The sequence below is a fragment of the Ailuropoda melanoleuca genome, chromosome 1 (genome assembly GCF_002007445.2).
Source record: "Ailuropoda melanoleuca isolate Jingjing chromosome 1, ASM200744v2, whole genome shotgun sequence".
Lineage (NCBI taxonomy): Eukaryota > Metazoa > Chordata > Mammalia > Carnivora > Ursidae > Ailuropoda > Ailuropoda melanoleuca.
In genome coordinates, this window is record NC_048218.1 from 78,999,821 (window position 1) to 79,014,320 (window position 14,500).

General features: G+C 43.3%; 1 protein-coding gene across 1 annotated transcript in view; it reads left to right on the top strand.

Moving 5' to 3' along the window:
• The window catches only part of C1H3orf70 (chromosome 1 C3orf70 homolog), a 77,407-nt gene extending 64,144 nt beyond the window's left edge, over positions 1–13,263 (top strand). Inside the window, exon 2 of the mRNA XM_002915671.4 lies at positions 8,416–13,263. Within this exon, the coding sequence (XP_002915717.1) occupies positions 8,416–8,972 (557 nt within the window). The 3' untranslated portion in view covers positions 8,973–13,263. The remainder of the gene's footprint in view (positions 1–8,415) is intronic.
• The last annotated feature ends 1,237 nt before the right edge of the window (positions 13,264–14,500 follow it).

Below are 14,500 nucleotides of genomic sequence, written 5' to 3' on the forward strand. Positions count from 1 at the left end.
CCCTAGTTTAAGGCCAGGCACATAAGTGAAGCTCAGTACACGTTCGTTTGAGGAGGAGAGGAAGCAGATGTAAAAGTGGATTGTAGGGCTTGGGAGACAGGTGATGAAGGTAGGCTGGCAGAGAGCTGTGGTCAGAAGTTTACGGGCTACGCTGAATCAAGAAACTGGGTGGATTCGGGGCATGCTAGAGCCTGAGGGCTAGGGGTGGTCAAGGGCTTGGCAGGGCTTGGCCACACGGCAATCTGTGAAGCCTGAAGAGCGGCTTGGAGTCGGGTAGGCAGCCCCTGCCTCCTGTAAGTAACACCAGTAATAGAACATTTCTGACGTGCCACACGCTGAGGTAAAGCACTTTAAGGGTAGAGACTCCTAAGCACTTCTACGCTGAGGAAATGGGAAACGTGGAATGTCAGCAGTCTCGTAAAGGTCAGGCAGCTAGTAAGTCCCAGAGTCGGGATTCATATCCAGGTGCATGTATTTCCCAGTCCTTGCCCTTAAGCCCCAGGATCTGTCACCTTCCTAGAGTGTCTTCCGTGTTCCTTCCTTTCCTAAGCCATGTGACTTTAGATCAGAATATCACGCATGCAAATCCACGGTGGCTTCCCCCGAAACCCTCATCTCCTCTCTCTTCAGTCTAGTCGTACATCTTTACCAGACTGAATCCTTTAGAATCCTTCTCTCATGGTGGTTACGGGCCTCCTGGGTGATCTTCAGTGCTTCACGGTCACCGACACATGAACTCCGGCCTTGCATCCTGAGCCCCGCCCGCCCTCCGTCTCCTCGCGGGCTTTGTCCTCCTTGGCTCTCTTGGGCCATCCTATGAACCAGTGCCTGCCGACACTTCAGCTCGGAAGCTGGTCTGGAGCAGTTCTCTCTGCTATTCCCCGGGGTCGGATCTTTTACTAGTTGCGTAAAATCCTTCAGGAAGCCTGGAATCCTCTTCTGCTGCTTGGTGAATGCCCTTGTATGTATTCTTGTAATTTTACTCAGTTCTTCATTTAATTGTACTTTATCTGTTATCTTCTACCCCTAATTTGACTGGAAACTCCTTCAAGCGTGACTGCGTGTTTTATTTCTGTTTCCCCATAGCATCTAATTTAGTAGTATAAACATGGTAGATATTCAATAAATGTTTGTTAAATAAGTACATAATCCATGCTGCTGGCATTCTGTCTCACTAGGGTTTTGCTCTACATTAATGCGTTGCACTGCACTAAAGGTTATCGGGTTTGAAAAATGAAGAAACTCCATCTTGCATAAAGTTCTGATCGGGGACTTTAATGTATTGGGCAGTGTATAAACTTTAATATTCTCCTAGATTAAAGTACAAAAATGTGGCATATTGATTGCCAGTGGGGCGGGGTGCCAGATAAGGCAACAAAAAATATTGGTTATAGTAAAATATATATTTTATATAAATACATAATATATATACATGTATTTACGTGGTAAATATTTCTTTTGTTTTTAGTTTGTGATATGCTGTTCAACTTAGTAAATAATGCATATTGCGGAAATAGCTGAATAAGGATATTTAACGTTACTTTCAGTATAATGAATGCCCTTGGGAATAAAATAAACATAATTGTGATTCACTATATAAAATCAAAGAACTGAACTGTGGTTGCAGTTTCCCTTAGGCCACTCATTTCTTTTTTTCAGTAGATTTACCTTTCTAATTATATTTTTCTTAGGCTAATTTTGAAATTACTTTGCATTACTTTGCAGAGTACTTCATGTGTCAAGGGGGCACACATTTAATAGTCCTAAAACTATCTGTAAAAGCAAAAAGCTCATTTCCCTCCCAAAGGATCTTTTTTAAGAATCAAAATGCACGGGGCGCCTGGGTGGCACAGCGGTTAAGCGTCTGCCTTTGGCTCAGGGCATGATCCCGGCGTTCTGGGATCGANAAATGCACAACTGTTCTAAAAAAAATAGTTTAACAAAGTGCATACAAGAGCTTAACAGGGCATATAAATTATTTTTTACATTTATTTGGGTTTTCTTCTCCCCTTTCATTTGTGCTGTAAAGCCAAAAGAAAGAAACTCCTTCAAGGAAATATATCTGCTATGTATTTACACTGTGTTTCAGATTGGAATAGTAGCTGAAGTTGATGGTAGAGAATGACAGTGTAAGTAATAAGAGCATTATCTAAACTGCATTAATGAAGTAATGAGCACCCTCAAAGGAACATACGGCACAAGGCTTGGGTCTTAGAACTGACTTCTGTTGTGTTACATGAGCTTGAAAAAGTAATTAAGTCTTCTGTTTCTTCTTCCTTTTTTTCCTTTAACTGAAGAACCAGAATGAGAACATAAGTCTTTTTTAGTGTCTCATCGAGGCATTGTTAAAAAGTATGTACTACACATTATTGTTAAACACCGAAGGGGAAGAACAGTCAGGATAGTTAAGAACTCAGACTGCAAAAGAATAGTGGAAGTTACTTATCTAATGGTTTTGATCAGCCTTTACTTGAGAAAAAGCTGAAAGTGTTGAACCAGGTTCCCTAAAAAGAAACAAGATGTATGAAATTTCTTTCTTTCTTTCTTTTTTTTTTTAAGATTTTATTTATTTAGCAGAGAGAGAGCACAAGCAGGGGGAGCAGCAGGCAGAGGGAGAAGCACGCTCCCCACTGAGCAAGGAGCCCGACATGGGGCTTGATCCCAAGACCCCAAGATCATGACGTGAGCCGAAGGCAGACACTTAACAGACTGAGCCACCCAGGCGCCACTAAAAACTTATTTTTCACTTACAGACCATAATTGGTTTTTGTGATCTTAGTGTTGTATAGTCAGTTTCATTATTGAGAAAATGATTTCAGCTCCCTTGAAAAAGATTCCAGATAAATTGATGAGTTTGTGACATTTATTTTTATTTTTTATATTATTTTTTAATGGGAATTAAGTACTGTAATGAGGTTTAATATTCACTTTCCTATGGATGAATTTAGTGAGTGATTGAATGAATCATTAGCAAGCTAAGGCTGCTTTCCAGGAATATTTTTAAGAATGTGTTTAGAGGGCACCTGGTTGGTTTAGTCGGTTAAGCGTCTGCCTTCAGCTCAGGTCATGATCCCAGGATCCTGGGATCGAACCCCACATCGGCCTCCCTGCTCAGTGGGAAGTCTGCTTCTCCCCCTCCCTCTGCTGCTTCCCCTGCTTGTGCTGTCTGGCTCTGTCAAATCAATAAAATCTTTAAAAAAATATGTTTAAGTTCTTAAGAAAAAGAACTCTAGGGTTCCTTGGAGAAATGGCTGATTCCTAGACGGGGGCAGAGAAGTACAAGATAAGCCAGTAACATCTTATGGTGCCAGAAAGCAAGGAAGTCTCCAAAAAAGGATGGGCGCATGTTGAGAGGACACAGGTGCTTACTTGAAGGAGCTCCCAGAGTTAAATATGGAACATTGCAGCAGCAAAGTAAATAATGATAGTAATGGATTACAAGCCATAGAACAAAATAAATACCTGTGAATCATGCTTAATTTAAATAAGTGACAAAAATAAATGAAGAAGGAACAGCTCTTGCTTACATAGAATTCTAAATAATAAATATAGAAGTAATGATGGAACTAGGAGATAACTGTTGGGCAAAAGCCAGAGTAGTGATTATTGGAGACCAGATCCACTTGTGCCTGCTAAAGATAGTAGGTGAACGTATGGTGACAAATGGGGTATTTGCACAGCTCAAAGTTATCTCTTCACAAGATACTTAAGATATAAAGGAAAAGCACTAACTTTTCAATGGAGAAACCTAGACAGACACCACGTTAAGCAAGTGTTCAAAGTTACCGTCATCTGTAATGAGATCAGCAGCAGGTGACCTCCTGATAAAATGTATTGGAAAGGGTACAACATCATTTCTGTGGGGATTTCCCCCCATTGTTTTAAAAATATATTTTTTATTTTGAAAAGAATTATAGATTCACAGGTAGTTTTACAAAAAATAGAGATTCCATATATCCTCTACCTGCTTTCCCCTAGCGACGACTATAGTTGCAAAACGGTAGTTCATTATCATAACCAAAATAGTGATGGTGTTGTCGTCAAATTACGGAACATTTCCATCACCACAAGGATTCCTGGAGTTGCCCTTGTATATATAGGCTTGCTCCTTTTTCTTTTCTTTTCTTTTTTTTTTTAAGATTCATTTATTTACCCCAGAGAGAGCACACGTGCACGAGAATGTGTGAGCAGGGGGAGGAGGAAAGGGAGAGAGAGAATCCCAAGCAGACTTCCGGCTGATTGGGGAGTCCAGTATGGGGCTCGATCTCACACCCCAAGATCATGACCTGAGCTGAAATCAAGAGTTGAAGGCCCAACCGACTGAACCACCCAGGCACCCCAGCCTTGCTCCTTTTAAAAATTGGGCTGCTTGTTTTCTGTTATAAGAATTCTTTATGTATTCTGGATCATAATGCTGTTTCCCTTCCAGTCTGTTAATATAGTGAATTATACTGATTTCTTTTCATATTAAAAATTATGGTAAAATACACATAAAATTTACCGTCATAACTATTTTAAAGTTCAGTGGTATCAGCTACATTCATATTGTTATACAACCATCACCACAGTCTATCTCCAGAAACTCTCTTCATCCTGCAAAACTGAAACTCTATACCCATTAAGCTGTTCTCTCTCATCTACTGGCCCCTGGCAGTCACTATCCCGGTTTCTTCCTGTATGAATTTGATAATGTAGCTGGCTCATATAAGTGATATCATACAGTATTTGTCTTTTTGTGACTGGCTTACTTCACTTAGCATAATGTCTTCAAGGTTCATCCCTGTTGTAGCATGGATTTCCATACTCTTTAAGGCTGGATAATATTCATTGTATATTCCACATCTTGTTTCTCCACTGTTTGTTGACAGTTGGCTACTGTGAATAATGCTGCTATGAACATGGTTATGCAACTACTCTCTTTAAGACCTCGCTTTCATTTTTGGGGCGGTCTCTACCCAGAAGTGGAATTGCTGGGTTATATCTGGATTTTTCTTTTACTCCCTCCACTTTCTATTCCGCAAGCCCTGTCTCTCCCTGAATATCTTTTCCTTTTAGAGATTGAAGTTTTGAAAGTTCTCATCTATTTATTTAAATAACATAGTAGAACCTTAATTAAAAAGACTGTTCAGAGAAGAGGGTATAGTGGTTATGGAATTTCCTGGCTACGTGGCCAGGAGCCACCCGTTGTTTCACTCCTCGCTATTGCAGTGTGTTCGTTCGTTTGATCCCCTTGGTAAGGACAGGACGGCAGACATAATGGAATCTCTCTGATAATTCAGGGTTTTGTGATGCTTCAGGGCTATCATTACAAGCATAGACTCACAGTATAGCATACACAGGGCAGAAGTTATTGGAGAGTGAAGTACAAACCCTTCTGGACTCTTTACAAAACTAAATCCTTGATACACGTTTGTTTTCTCCTATTAATTATGTGCTATAAGAAAATCAAGCAATATAGCATCATAATTGATTGATGTTTGAAAGATGTTTACTAAACTTAGTTTCTCATCTAGCCGTCTTTACTATTTTTTTCTTCTGTGCCTTTCTCTTTACACCTCTATCCCCGTATCATCTGATAATGGGCTGTCACCCTAGCTTGGAGTAAGCACTTTAATAGGTGTAACTTGTGGAAGCAGATGGAATGTGGAATGCTCTATTCCGCACAGCTTTGTCTCCCAGCTGCGTTTTTCTTTCTTTTACTACACTTCAAGGAAGAAAAACCGAGCTTTGGAGAAGACGGGACTAGAGAAAGTAGAACAACTGAGATGAAGAGAAAGAGCAAAGAATTTTTGAAGAAGCACAAAGGAGGGTAGGGCCAGGGGGCGGGGCAGGGAGAAAGGACAGGGAGCTTACAGAAGTCCCAAAGTCAGGCTTCATGGAGTCCCTCCTTCTTTGGACTTAAAGCGCTGAACCCTGTGAGTCTGAGGAGAAAGTTCCAGGAACTTCTACAGTGTGACAAGTAGATAAGCAAACCAGAGGTCACTTGGGCCAGAGCGAGCTTCATCAGCATCCGACAACAGGCATTTTAGTGCCTGTCATCCACAGCCTCCTGCCCTCAGTAACCAGCAGGCCGCCAGCCAAGAATAGAGAAGACCAACTGCCATTCCAGACATCCTGTTCATCATTCTGTGAGCGTAAGGAGAGCAGTCCCCCCAAGTTCTGCGAGTAGTCCCTTCTCTGCCCTTGCTGGACAGCTTTCTCTGGTCTTGGGGCTGGAGGATTGGAGGGGAGGCTCAAAGTTCTGCCTTCTTTGTCTCTTCAGCTGATAATGCTTATGATGCTTGGATTGTGGAGGTCCTGCAATACCAAACTATTAGTCTTATTGAGTTGAACTTTTCTTGACAAGTAATAATGCTGTGCTGTCTTTACAGATAACAAAGAAATAAAGATACCTGGCATATTTGAAACATAGTTCCCCAGGCAGGTGTGACGGGTTCTTCTCACCTGTATTTTTATCAGACCATATAGGGTTTGCATGATACATGTCCAGGCTTCAAAGCAGACCTAGGAACCCAAAGCCTTAACAGTTTTAAATGTACCTTTCCCATGTGTTAATCCGGAATGAAGCTGAATATATTTTTCAAGTAATTTAGTTACAATGAAATTATAACAACTAAGCCTACATTTTTGTACAGTGGTCAAGAAACAGAAATAAAAGATATAGGCAGGCTAATTGATGTTCAAAGATTACTGATGTCATACTATTTGTGGCCTCGTTCGCTGCTCACATTTCTGATCTGAAATTGCTATTCTCCCGTGGCCTAAATAAGTTGTTAAGTCTAAGGTATTTTCCTTACAAATGTGATTTCTGTCCTAGAATTTCTAGTCTGACCAAGAAATAAACAGGAGCATGTGCTATGCGCGATGAGCGAACTGCTTGCAAAGAGACCCTCATGAGGGTATCAGAAGTCAGTAGTTCTCAGCCAGGGCGGCTCTGAGCCTCGGACTCGGTGCTAATGGCTGGCGGTGGTTTTGACTGTCACGCCTGCGGAGAAGGTGCTACTGGCTCCTGATGGGAAGAGGTCAGGGCTGCTGTTGAACGCCCTGCAGGGCACAGGACGGCCCCTACAACAAAGAATTATCTGGTCTACAATGGCAATAGTGCTAAGGGTAAAAAGTGCTGTCATAAATAAGCAGAAGATACAGTATGGACTGATTGCTTCTCAGGCGTATTAGGAAAAACCCAAGACAGGGTCTGCAGTTGTGGCTGTTGTCTCTGAGTTTTTCAGTTTTTTTTGTGTTTTTTTTTTTTAACTTCCAGATTTCTATTTTGAAATCATCTTAGATGTGCAGGTTCACCTGTATCTGTTTCCTTAGCACTTGGTACACAGAGGCTTTGCAAAATGTTGAGTGAGATGGAAGAGAACAAAGAAGGAGACACATTTAGGTTTCACTTCCACGGTGAGCTCCGAGCAGAAAGTTTGTAGATAAGCTCCTTGGTTTCCTGGAAACACCCAGTAGGTCACCTCCTACACCACCTGTACCCTTGCTTCTGCTTGGCTTGTGCTTAGTGCCAGTGGAGTTGGTGGCAGGAAGAAGGTCTGAGTGGGCCATGGATGAGCTTGGGTCTTGAAAGAGATCATTTCACACCTCGTTACCTTACCCCAGCCATTGCCGGTGGCTAGGACAACCCTACAGGCCACTACCTATTAAATTTGTGTGTAGATATGTATTCTGATGAAAACAGAAACCGAAAATGTGGAAGTCTTCTGTAATCCTGATAATAAATTGGTATATTTTCCTCCAGTTTTTAAATGTATACATTAACATATATATTAATATGGAATTACTAAAGATAGAATTAGAATTTTATTTTATTTTTATTAATTTTTTAAAGATTTTATTTATTTATTTGACAGAGAGAGACAGCCAGTGAGAGAGGGAACACAAACAGAGGGAGTGGGAGAGGAAGAAGCAGGCTCCCCGCAGAGGAGCCTGGTGCGGGGCTCGATCCCAGAACACTGGGATCACGCCCTGAGCCGAAGGCAGACGCTTAACGACTGAGCCACCCAGGCGCCCCAGAATTAGAATTTTATAGTCGTCTATTCTACAGCGTGTTTTTACCATACTGTATCTTGGGCATTCAGTGTTATAGTGTGAGGGGTAAAACTTTTAAAATTGTCTGTAAAGTAAGGATTTTAGTATATACCCATTGGAGAGGTATTAGAAAGACATAAATATGAATTAAAATTTTTGTGTGTTGAATTTCTTAGATGAAAATACCATGATGTTATTATGTACCACGCTGTATTTTTCATTGATTATAACAATGTTGATGATTTTATTACTGGTTTCTTTTGATGTTGAAATATTTTTAAAAACACCTGAGTGCTCGGAAAGAAACCATTATGGCTATGTTAATGCAGTTTGTGTCCTGCTCTTAGACTTCAGCCACCTTTTTGGTGTTCCCCACAGGCAAGTACGTGTATCAGCCCATGACCCCCGTGGAGCAGCTTCCGAGCACTGAGATTCCTGCGAAGCCTCGGGAACCCACAAACACCATTCAGATCTCAGTGTCACTCACTGAACACTTTCTGAAATTTGCGTCTGTCTTCCAGCCGCCCCTCCCCCCGGATTCACCGAGGTACTGTATGATCTCAGACCTCTTTATTGACAACTATCAGGTTAAATGCATTAACGGGAAGATGTGTTACGTGCAGAAGCAGCCAGCGCCGCATTCCCACAAGATGAGCCCCGAGGAGGTCTCTGCACACGATGCCTTAATTTCGAGAGAGAGCAATACACCAAAAATAGATCACTGCTCTTCTCCCTCAAGTTCTGAGGACTCCGGGATCAATGCGATCGGGGCTCACTATGTGGAATCGTGTGATGAGGACACAGAAGAAGGAGCAGAACTGAGTTCCGAGGAAGATTACAGTCCGGAGAGCAGCTGGGAGCCAGATGAGTGCACCCTTCTCTCCCCGTCACAGTCTGATCTGGAGGTGATTGAGACAATAGAAACCACCGTGTGAGAGTCCAGGCAGGAAGCCAGAGCCGCGGATCCGTGCTTAGCTTTTGTACTTTGTCCGATGGATCCTTTTCCCAACGCAGTTGGTTTTTTCTACCCCTAACACCTGTGGCAGTTCGCTGGTCTGCTGGTTAGCATCACTCTCACGTTAGTCTTATAACTAAGACATTCTTTTTCTTATAAATGGTTTTCTTTTGTACCTTGACTTACTTTCTATGTAGCATCTGGTGTCATGGATTGTGACCCAGCCTTAATCTCACTGGGAACTTGAAAGCAGTGAGGTGCAGAGTACCACGCATCAGGTTGAAGAGCGGCCCGGAGTGAAGGAGGCTGTGGGGGAGCGGGTTGTGCGCACGCGCGCGCGCGCGCACACACACACACACACACACTTTGGGTGTGCCGTCAGGCGCCCCCACCCTGCTCGTCTCAAATGGGGGTCAACTCATGAGAGGGGAGCAGGGTGTGCACTGGCAGAGGCCACGCTGGCCCTTTTCCCTTCTCCCCACCACCTGCCTGGCCAGTGTGGCCTCAGCCTGCTCCTGCAGGTTCCCGGAGACCCCCGCTCAACCCCTGGTTCTGGCTGGAGCTAGACCTTCACTGAAGAGGAGTGGACACCTTCAGTTCTGTGTTCAGTCCGGCTTTAGCTGGGGGCCTGTGCTCTGCGGGGTGCAACACGTGCATGCGGACTGAAGAGGACCTGCCTCCTGACAGGGAGGGGTCCGCAGCCCGATAGACTGGGCCAGCGCATGCAGGTCATGGTACCCAGCAGCTCGGGAACCCAGGGGAGGGGAAGGGGTTCTAGGCTGGCAGCTGGGGAACGTGTTGCAGTGTTCGAGCTGGCCTCTTGGGTGGGTTCCTCCATGTTTCCCTGTTTTTCTTAATTGTTCTTCAAATCCGGGGAAAACTTTTAGGAAGTTATATAGGTATTATATTTAGGAGGCAGGCACATCTGATGTCTTAAGAAAAAAAATCAATAATAGTTTTAGTTAGCATGGAAATGCTAAAGACAGCAGTCCTTTAGGGATTAGGAATGAATCTAATAGGTTTGATTAATTCTGCTTCATTTGGGTGTATGAAGCATTAGAATGGTTTAGGTGAGCAATGGATTAAAATTCAGTATGATGCATGGATTTTTTATGCAAATGCAAAAGCAGTTGGAATAGTTTGCTGCTAAGTCAGGAGAAAATAGTTTGTGTGATATTCATTCACTTTACTACAGTAACGGTCATAGTCTGTTGTACATGTTCTCTTTTCTCACACACACAAAATAGTGAATAATTCTTTCTTATTTAGCTCTCTTCAGAATTCTCCTAATTTCCATTTATACAAGGTGTTTTTGCGTGAGTTGCTTATCTGCCATTTCTCCAGATCTGCTTTCTGTGAGGCATAGTTAAGAATCCAGGAAGTTTAAAATATGGCCCTAATGAAACCAGAGCTAATAGAGGGATCCTAACCACGAGCGTGCTCTCGGGGCATTATCTCGTGCCCTGCCCGCATTTTGGCACATCTCTATGTCACATGAGTTTGTATTCTAAGTAATAAGAACAACAGTGTGTTCTTCCCTGAAGCCTCCATTTGGCATCCTTCACAAATCACTCGAGGCAGGGTCTGCTTTCTTAGTTGTGTATGTAGTTCACAGGGTTGGGTAGAACATTTTCGTTAGGCTTAGGTGCCGGGAACATCCCTAGGGATTAGAAAGCAGAGTACGTGTATTCCTTTGAAAACAGTGTCAGTTAAAACTTCCTATGCTTGATGAGAACGCAGCATAAGGTTCCCATTTACTGAAATGTAAGGACTCAACAAGTCAAACCAGGAAGGTGGTGAGAGGAGCTGCAGGAACAGCGGGTACAGGAAAGGGCAGGTGGAGGCCGGGGTGCAGAGAGCGGCGTCCCCAGCCCAGATGGCTTAGGGACAGACCTCACAGAGCCTGCCCTCGGTTCTCGGGGCCTCCGTGGTGGAGGGCATGGAGGCTGAGTCCTGGGAGCCGAGTGGTGCAGCCAACCACTGTATGCTTAGGCTGGACACCAGGGTCCTGTGCGCACCTGCCCTGTGGGAGAGCTCGCTGAAGCCCTGGGTGGTGTACGGAGGGCCGTCTTTCTCTACGCCTTTCCTATCAGTTCTCAAATCTGGGCCCACATTCCCATTCATTAAACTGATTGGAGTCAACCAGCAGGTCTCCAAAGCCATGGAAATATGTGGTCATAAGGCCATGTTTCTGAAGCTGGCTTTGTCAGGGTTGGGGCCTTCTTCATTGGTAATATCTATGACTTTTGCCTAGGTTCCTGTTTTTTAAACTCTTGAACTGCCATTCACATTACCCATGATTTTAATGGAATTTTGGGGGTTATTAATGGTTGATAATCACTTTAAATATTTGCACAATCTCTTTATAATTAAAAACTCACTAAGCTTCACTTGCTACTATTTTATAGAATTGGAGATACTCCATTGGATTCTAAATATCAGATGCTCCTGGATCTCAAAATAGCCTTTTCTAAACAAGCACAAGCAAGAATTTCTTTGTCCTAGCACTGTTAATAATTCTCTGGAAATCATATATGATTGAACCAGAATTGTTTCTTTATGCTTGCATTCCAAAAACAACTGATAAGGATATAAAAATGTGTATTTACAACTTAAATTCTAGGCCTATCTGTTATATATTATATAAAAGAATTTCTCTGTAAACCTGATATTATATTGCTCATTTGTATAAGCATATTTATAGGCACTTTAGAAAATGTTTAGACTGCAGTGTGTATTATAGACATCAAACACAGTCATGTTAAATAGACTTTTGGTTAATACTTATCCATTGACAGGTATGAAAACTGTATAACGTGAACCTGGTAGTTTGCTCACTTGGAGCAAAGGGTTGGGCTGTGTGGATGGAGAAACTGCTTTGGGGTCCTTGATGGAAACCTGGCACCATGCTCACTTCCCGCAAGTTGGTGTGAAAGCTGTTCGGTGGAGGATGCAGTTAAGTGCTGGGTGGAATGTAGCTTTCTTACGAATGAACATTTATCTTAGAATCGTCAAGGTTCAAATATGCTCATAACTTTTCTGAGAAATGACAGACCAATTAAAATGCTTTTGTGGTTTTAACTCTTCGGCACATTAACAAATAAGGCTTTCCCATCAAATCTAGGTATTTTTTACCTTGTAATTTTTAAGATTTGAAGTAAGAATTTGAGAAAACTCTGGGGGAAAAATCAGTTGCTTTCCTGGAAAAGGAAAATGTGTACTTGAAGGTAATACAAAACCAAACCAAATGAAACCGCCCAAGCCAAAACAACACTGCGAAGTGGTTGTCCTGAAGGACCTTTGGGATTTGGTCTGGGATTTGATCCTGTTTTAGGGCTGGTGGTTTTATTTTTTAACCTCCACTTCCTGGCCTCTTTGAGACCGTTCTTTTGGGACTAATCGTAACAAACTCCTTTTATACAAATTTCTCTATCTGGGTAACAGGACACCACCTTTAGAAAACTGTCAAAATACCCAGACATGTTTGGCGGTATAATCACTATAGGCAAGGAAAAAAAGCACAAGTTAAACTAATATTTATACGTCAGCTCTTGATTTTTCCATCTTGTTTGCAAAGTTGTATTGACATGTGTTGGCTTTTCACACGAGGGAAACATTTTAACAGTTTTCTTTCCTACTCCTCTCCCCACGGGAGGTGGGAGCCAGAATTGAGGAGACCAGTTGCATTCTAGGCTTTTCGGTGAGCAGTATGGGATTGTGTCTCTTCCACCGAGGAGGAGAGGGAAAGGAAGTGGGAGTTGTACTCGCTGTTTCAGTGCTGTGATTCCAGGGATGTCCGTATTTCTCACCTCCAAATGTAAGTGTAAGGGCACTTCTCAAAATTAATTTTAGAATTCTTTACCTTTTAAAAATGTTACGTCTCTGCTCCCTTTCATTACTCTGGGGAATAGAGAGTTGACTGTACTGCGTGCGAAAGGGCCGTGTTTCTGTTAGTGCTTTGAGCTCTTCTGTTGAGACGGAAGCAGTGCCCTCTTCCTGGTGTGGACAGGTCTGAAAACACATCATCACCTGGGCTTTAACACTGACCTTCTGTATCATTGTGTCCACATACACTTTTTAAGGCTGTTCATTCCTTGCAATATTCACTTTGCCAGTTTTTGCACCTGTCTATTTTAAAGTTTTAAGCACAATGTTGACCCCTCTGTAATTTCCTAAAATTATATTGTTTTCCTATAGACTGCTCAACTTTATGTATAATACTTTAGGAAAATACTTCCTTGTAAAATAAATGTAACTTTTTTTCTTTTGTACCAGCACAAATCTGATATTTTGGAGTTTGGAATATTCTCTCCCGCAGCTTTCTCCTTTGGAGAGGTTCTGTCTGGTTACATAACACATTGTGAACTAAACAAAACCAAACCGGAAACCCGTGTTTGTGAAATGTGTAACTTGTATATTGAGTGCTTCCTTTGTGCCAGAGAACACGCAGTTGACGACATTCTCACACTTGGACTGTACAAAAACCAGGAAGCGCAGTGGAGAGTTATTACTTATAATGGTAACATGCTCATGGCCAACTGCTCCCAACTCCCAGAACACTTGGTAACAAGAACTTTTGTGTTGGCTACATCCGGTTTATACCAACAAAACTTACACACACACCCCCCGTCTTTATTTCACACAAAGCCACAGCTTTGTAGTTGGTTTACACATCCCATATGCCGTGCAAGACCGTTCCAACCAGAGGTCCTCGGGGGTGCAGTCACTTCATCACCAAGGCTCAGGGCCCAGGCCTCGGGCTGGCAAATTCAGAGGCTCAATTTGCTAAGTCACGCTTAGAAAAGAGCAGCTTCTGGGGTTGGATTTCATGGAATAACCTCACTAGGGCCTGCTAAATAAATTCCCGTATCAGTAACAGTAACGCCGTCGTTACTGTTGTTAGTCCTCACAGCCCGACCTTACGCTTTCTACAAGCGAGCCTCACAGCAGCGCTCTGAGGGAGACTTCAGCACTGCGTGTCACAAACCAGGAAAAGCGCTCAAGGAGCGACTCTTTTTGCCCCACGTGGCACAGCTCGTAGGTAGTAGGAGTCAATGCAACCCAGTTACTTTGGCTTTAGAGCTCACATTCTCGGCCCTTTGCCCGAGTGGCCCCCTCCGGTGGCACCTCTTCCCACCCTCGGGGCACCGGGAGGCTGAGTCAGGACGCTGCCAGTGAAGCTGGGAGCAGAGCGGAGGGGGCGCCGTTCCTGTGTCCACCCCAGCGCACCCCTGCCCGCAGGCGGGTGCCTTGCGCCTCCCCCAGGGGGGCTGCTTTGCAGACCGCGTTGGCGCAACACCAGCGGACTTCCTGCCTCGCCCCCCTTCCCGTGCTCCCCACAGACCACTTCCCAGTATACGCACACCGTCTTGCTGCAGGTATTTCCGTGCTGTCCCGAGGCTGTGGCTTCTTCCATGTTTAATCACATCTTGACTAGCATTCCAGGCGAGCTTTTCTGCCTTCACGAAAGACGACTTGTCTTAAATGACTTTTGCCGACAGCTAATCT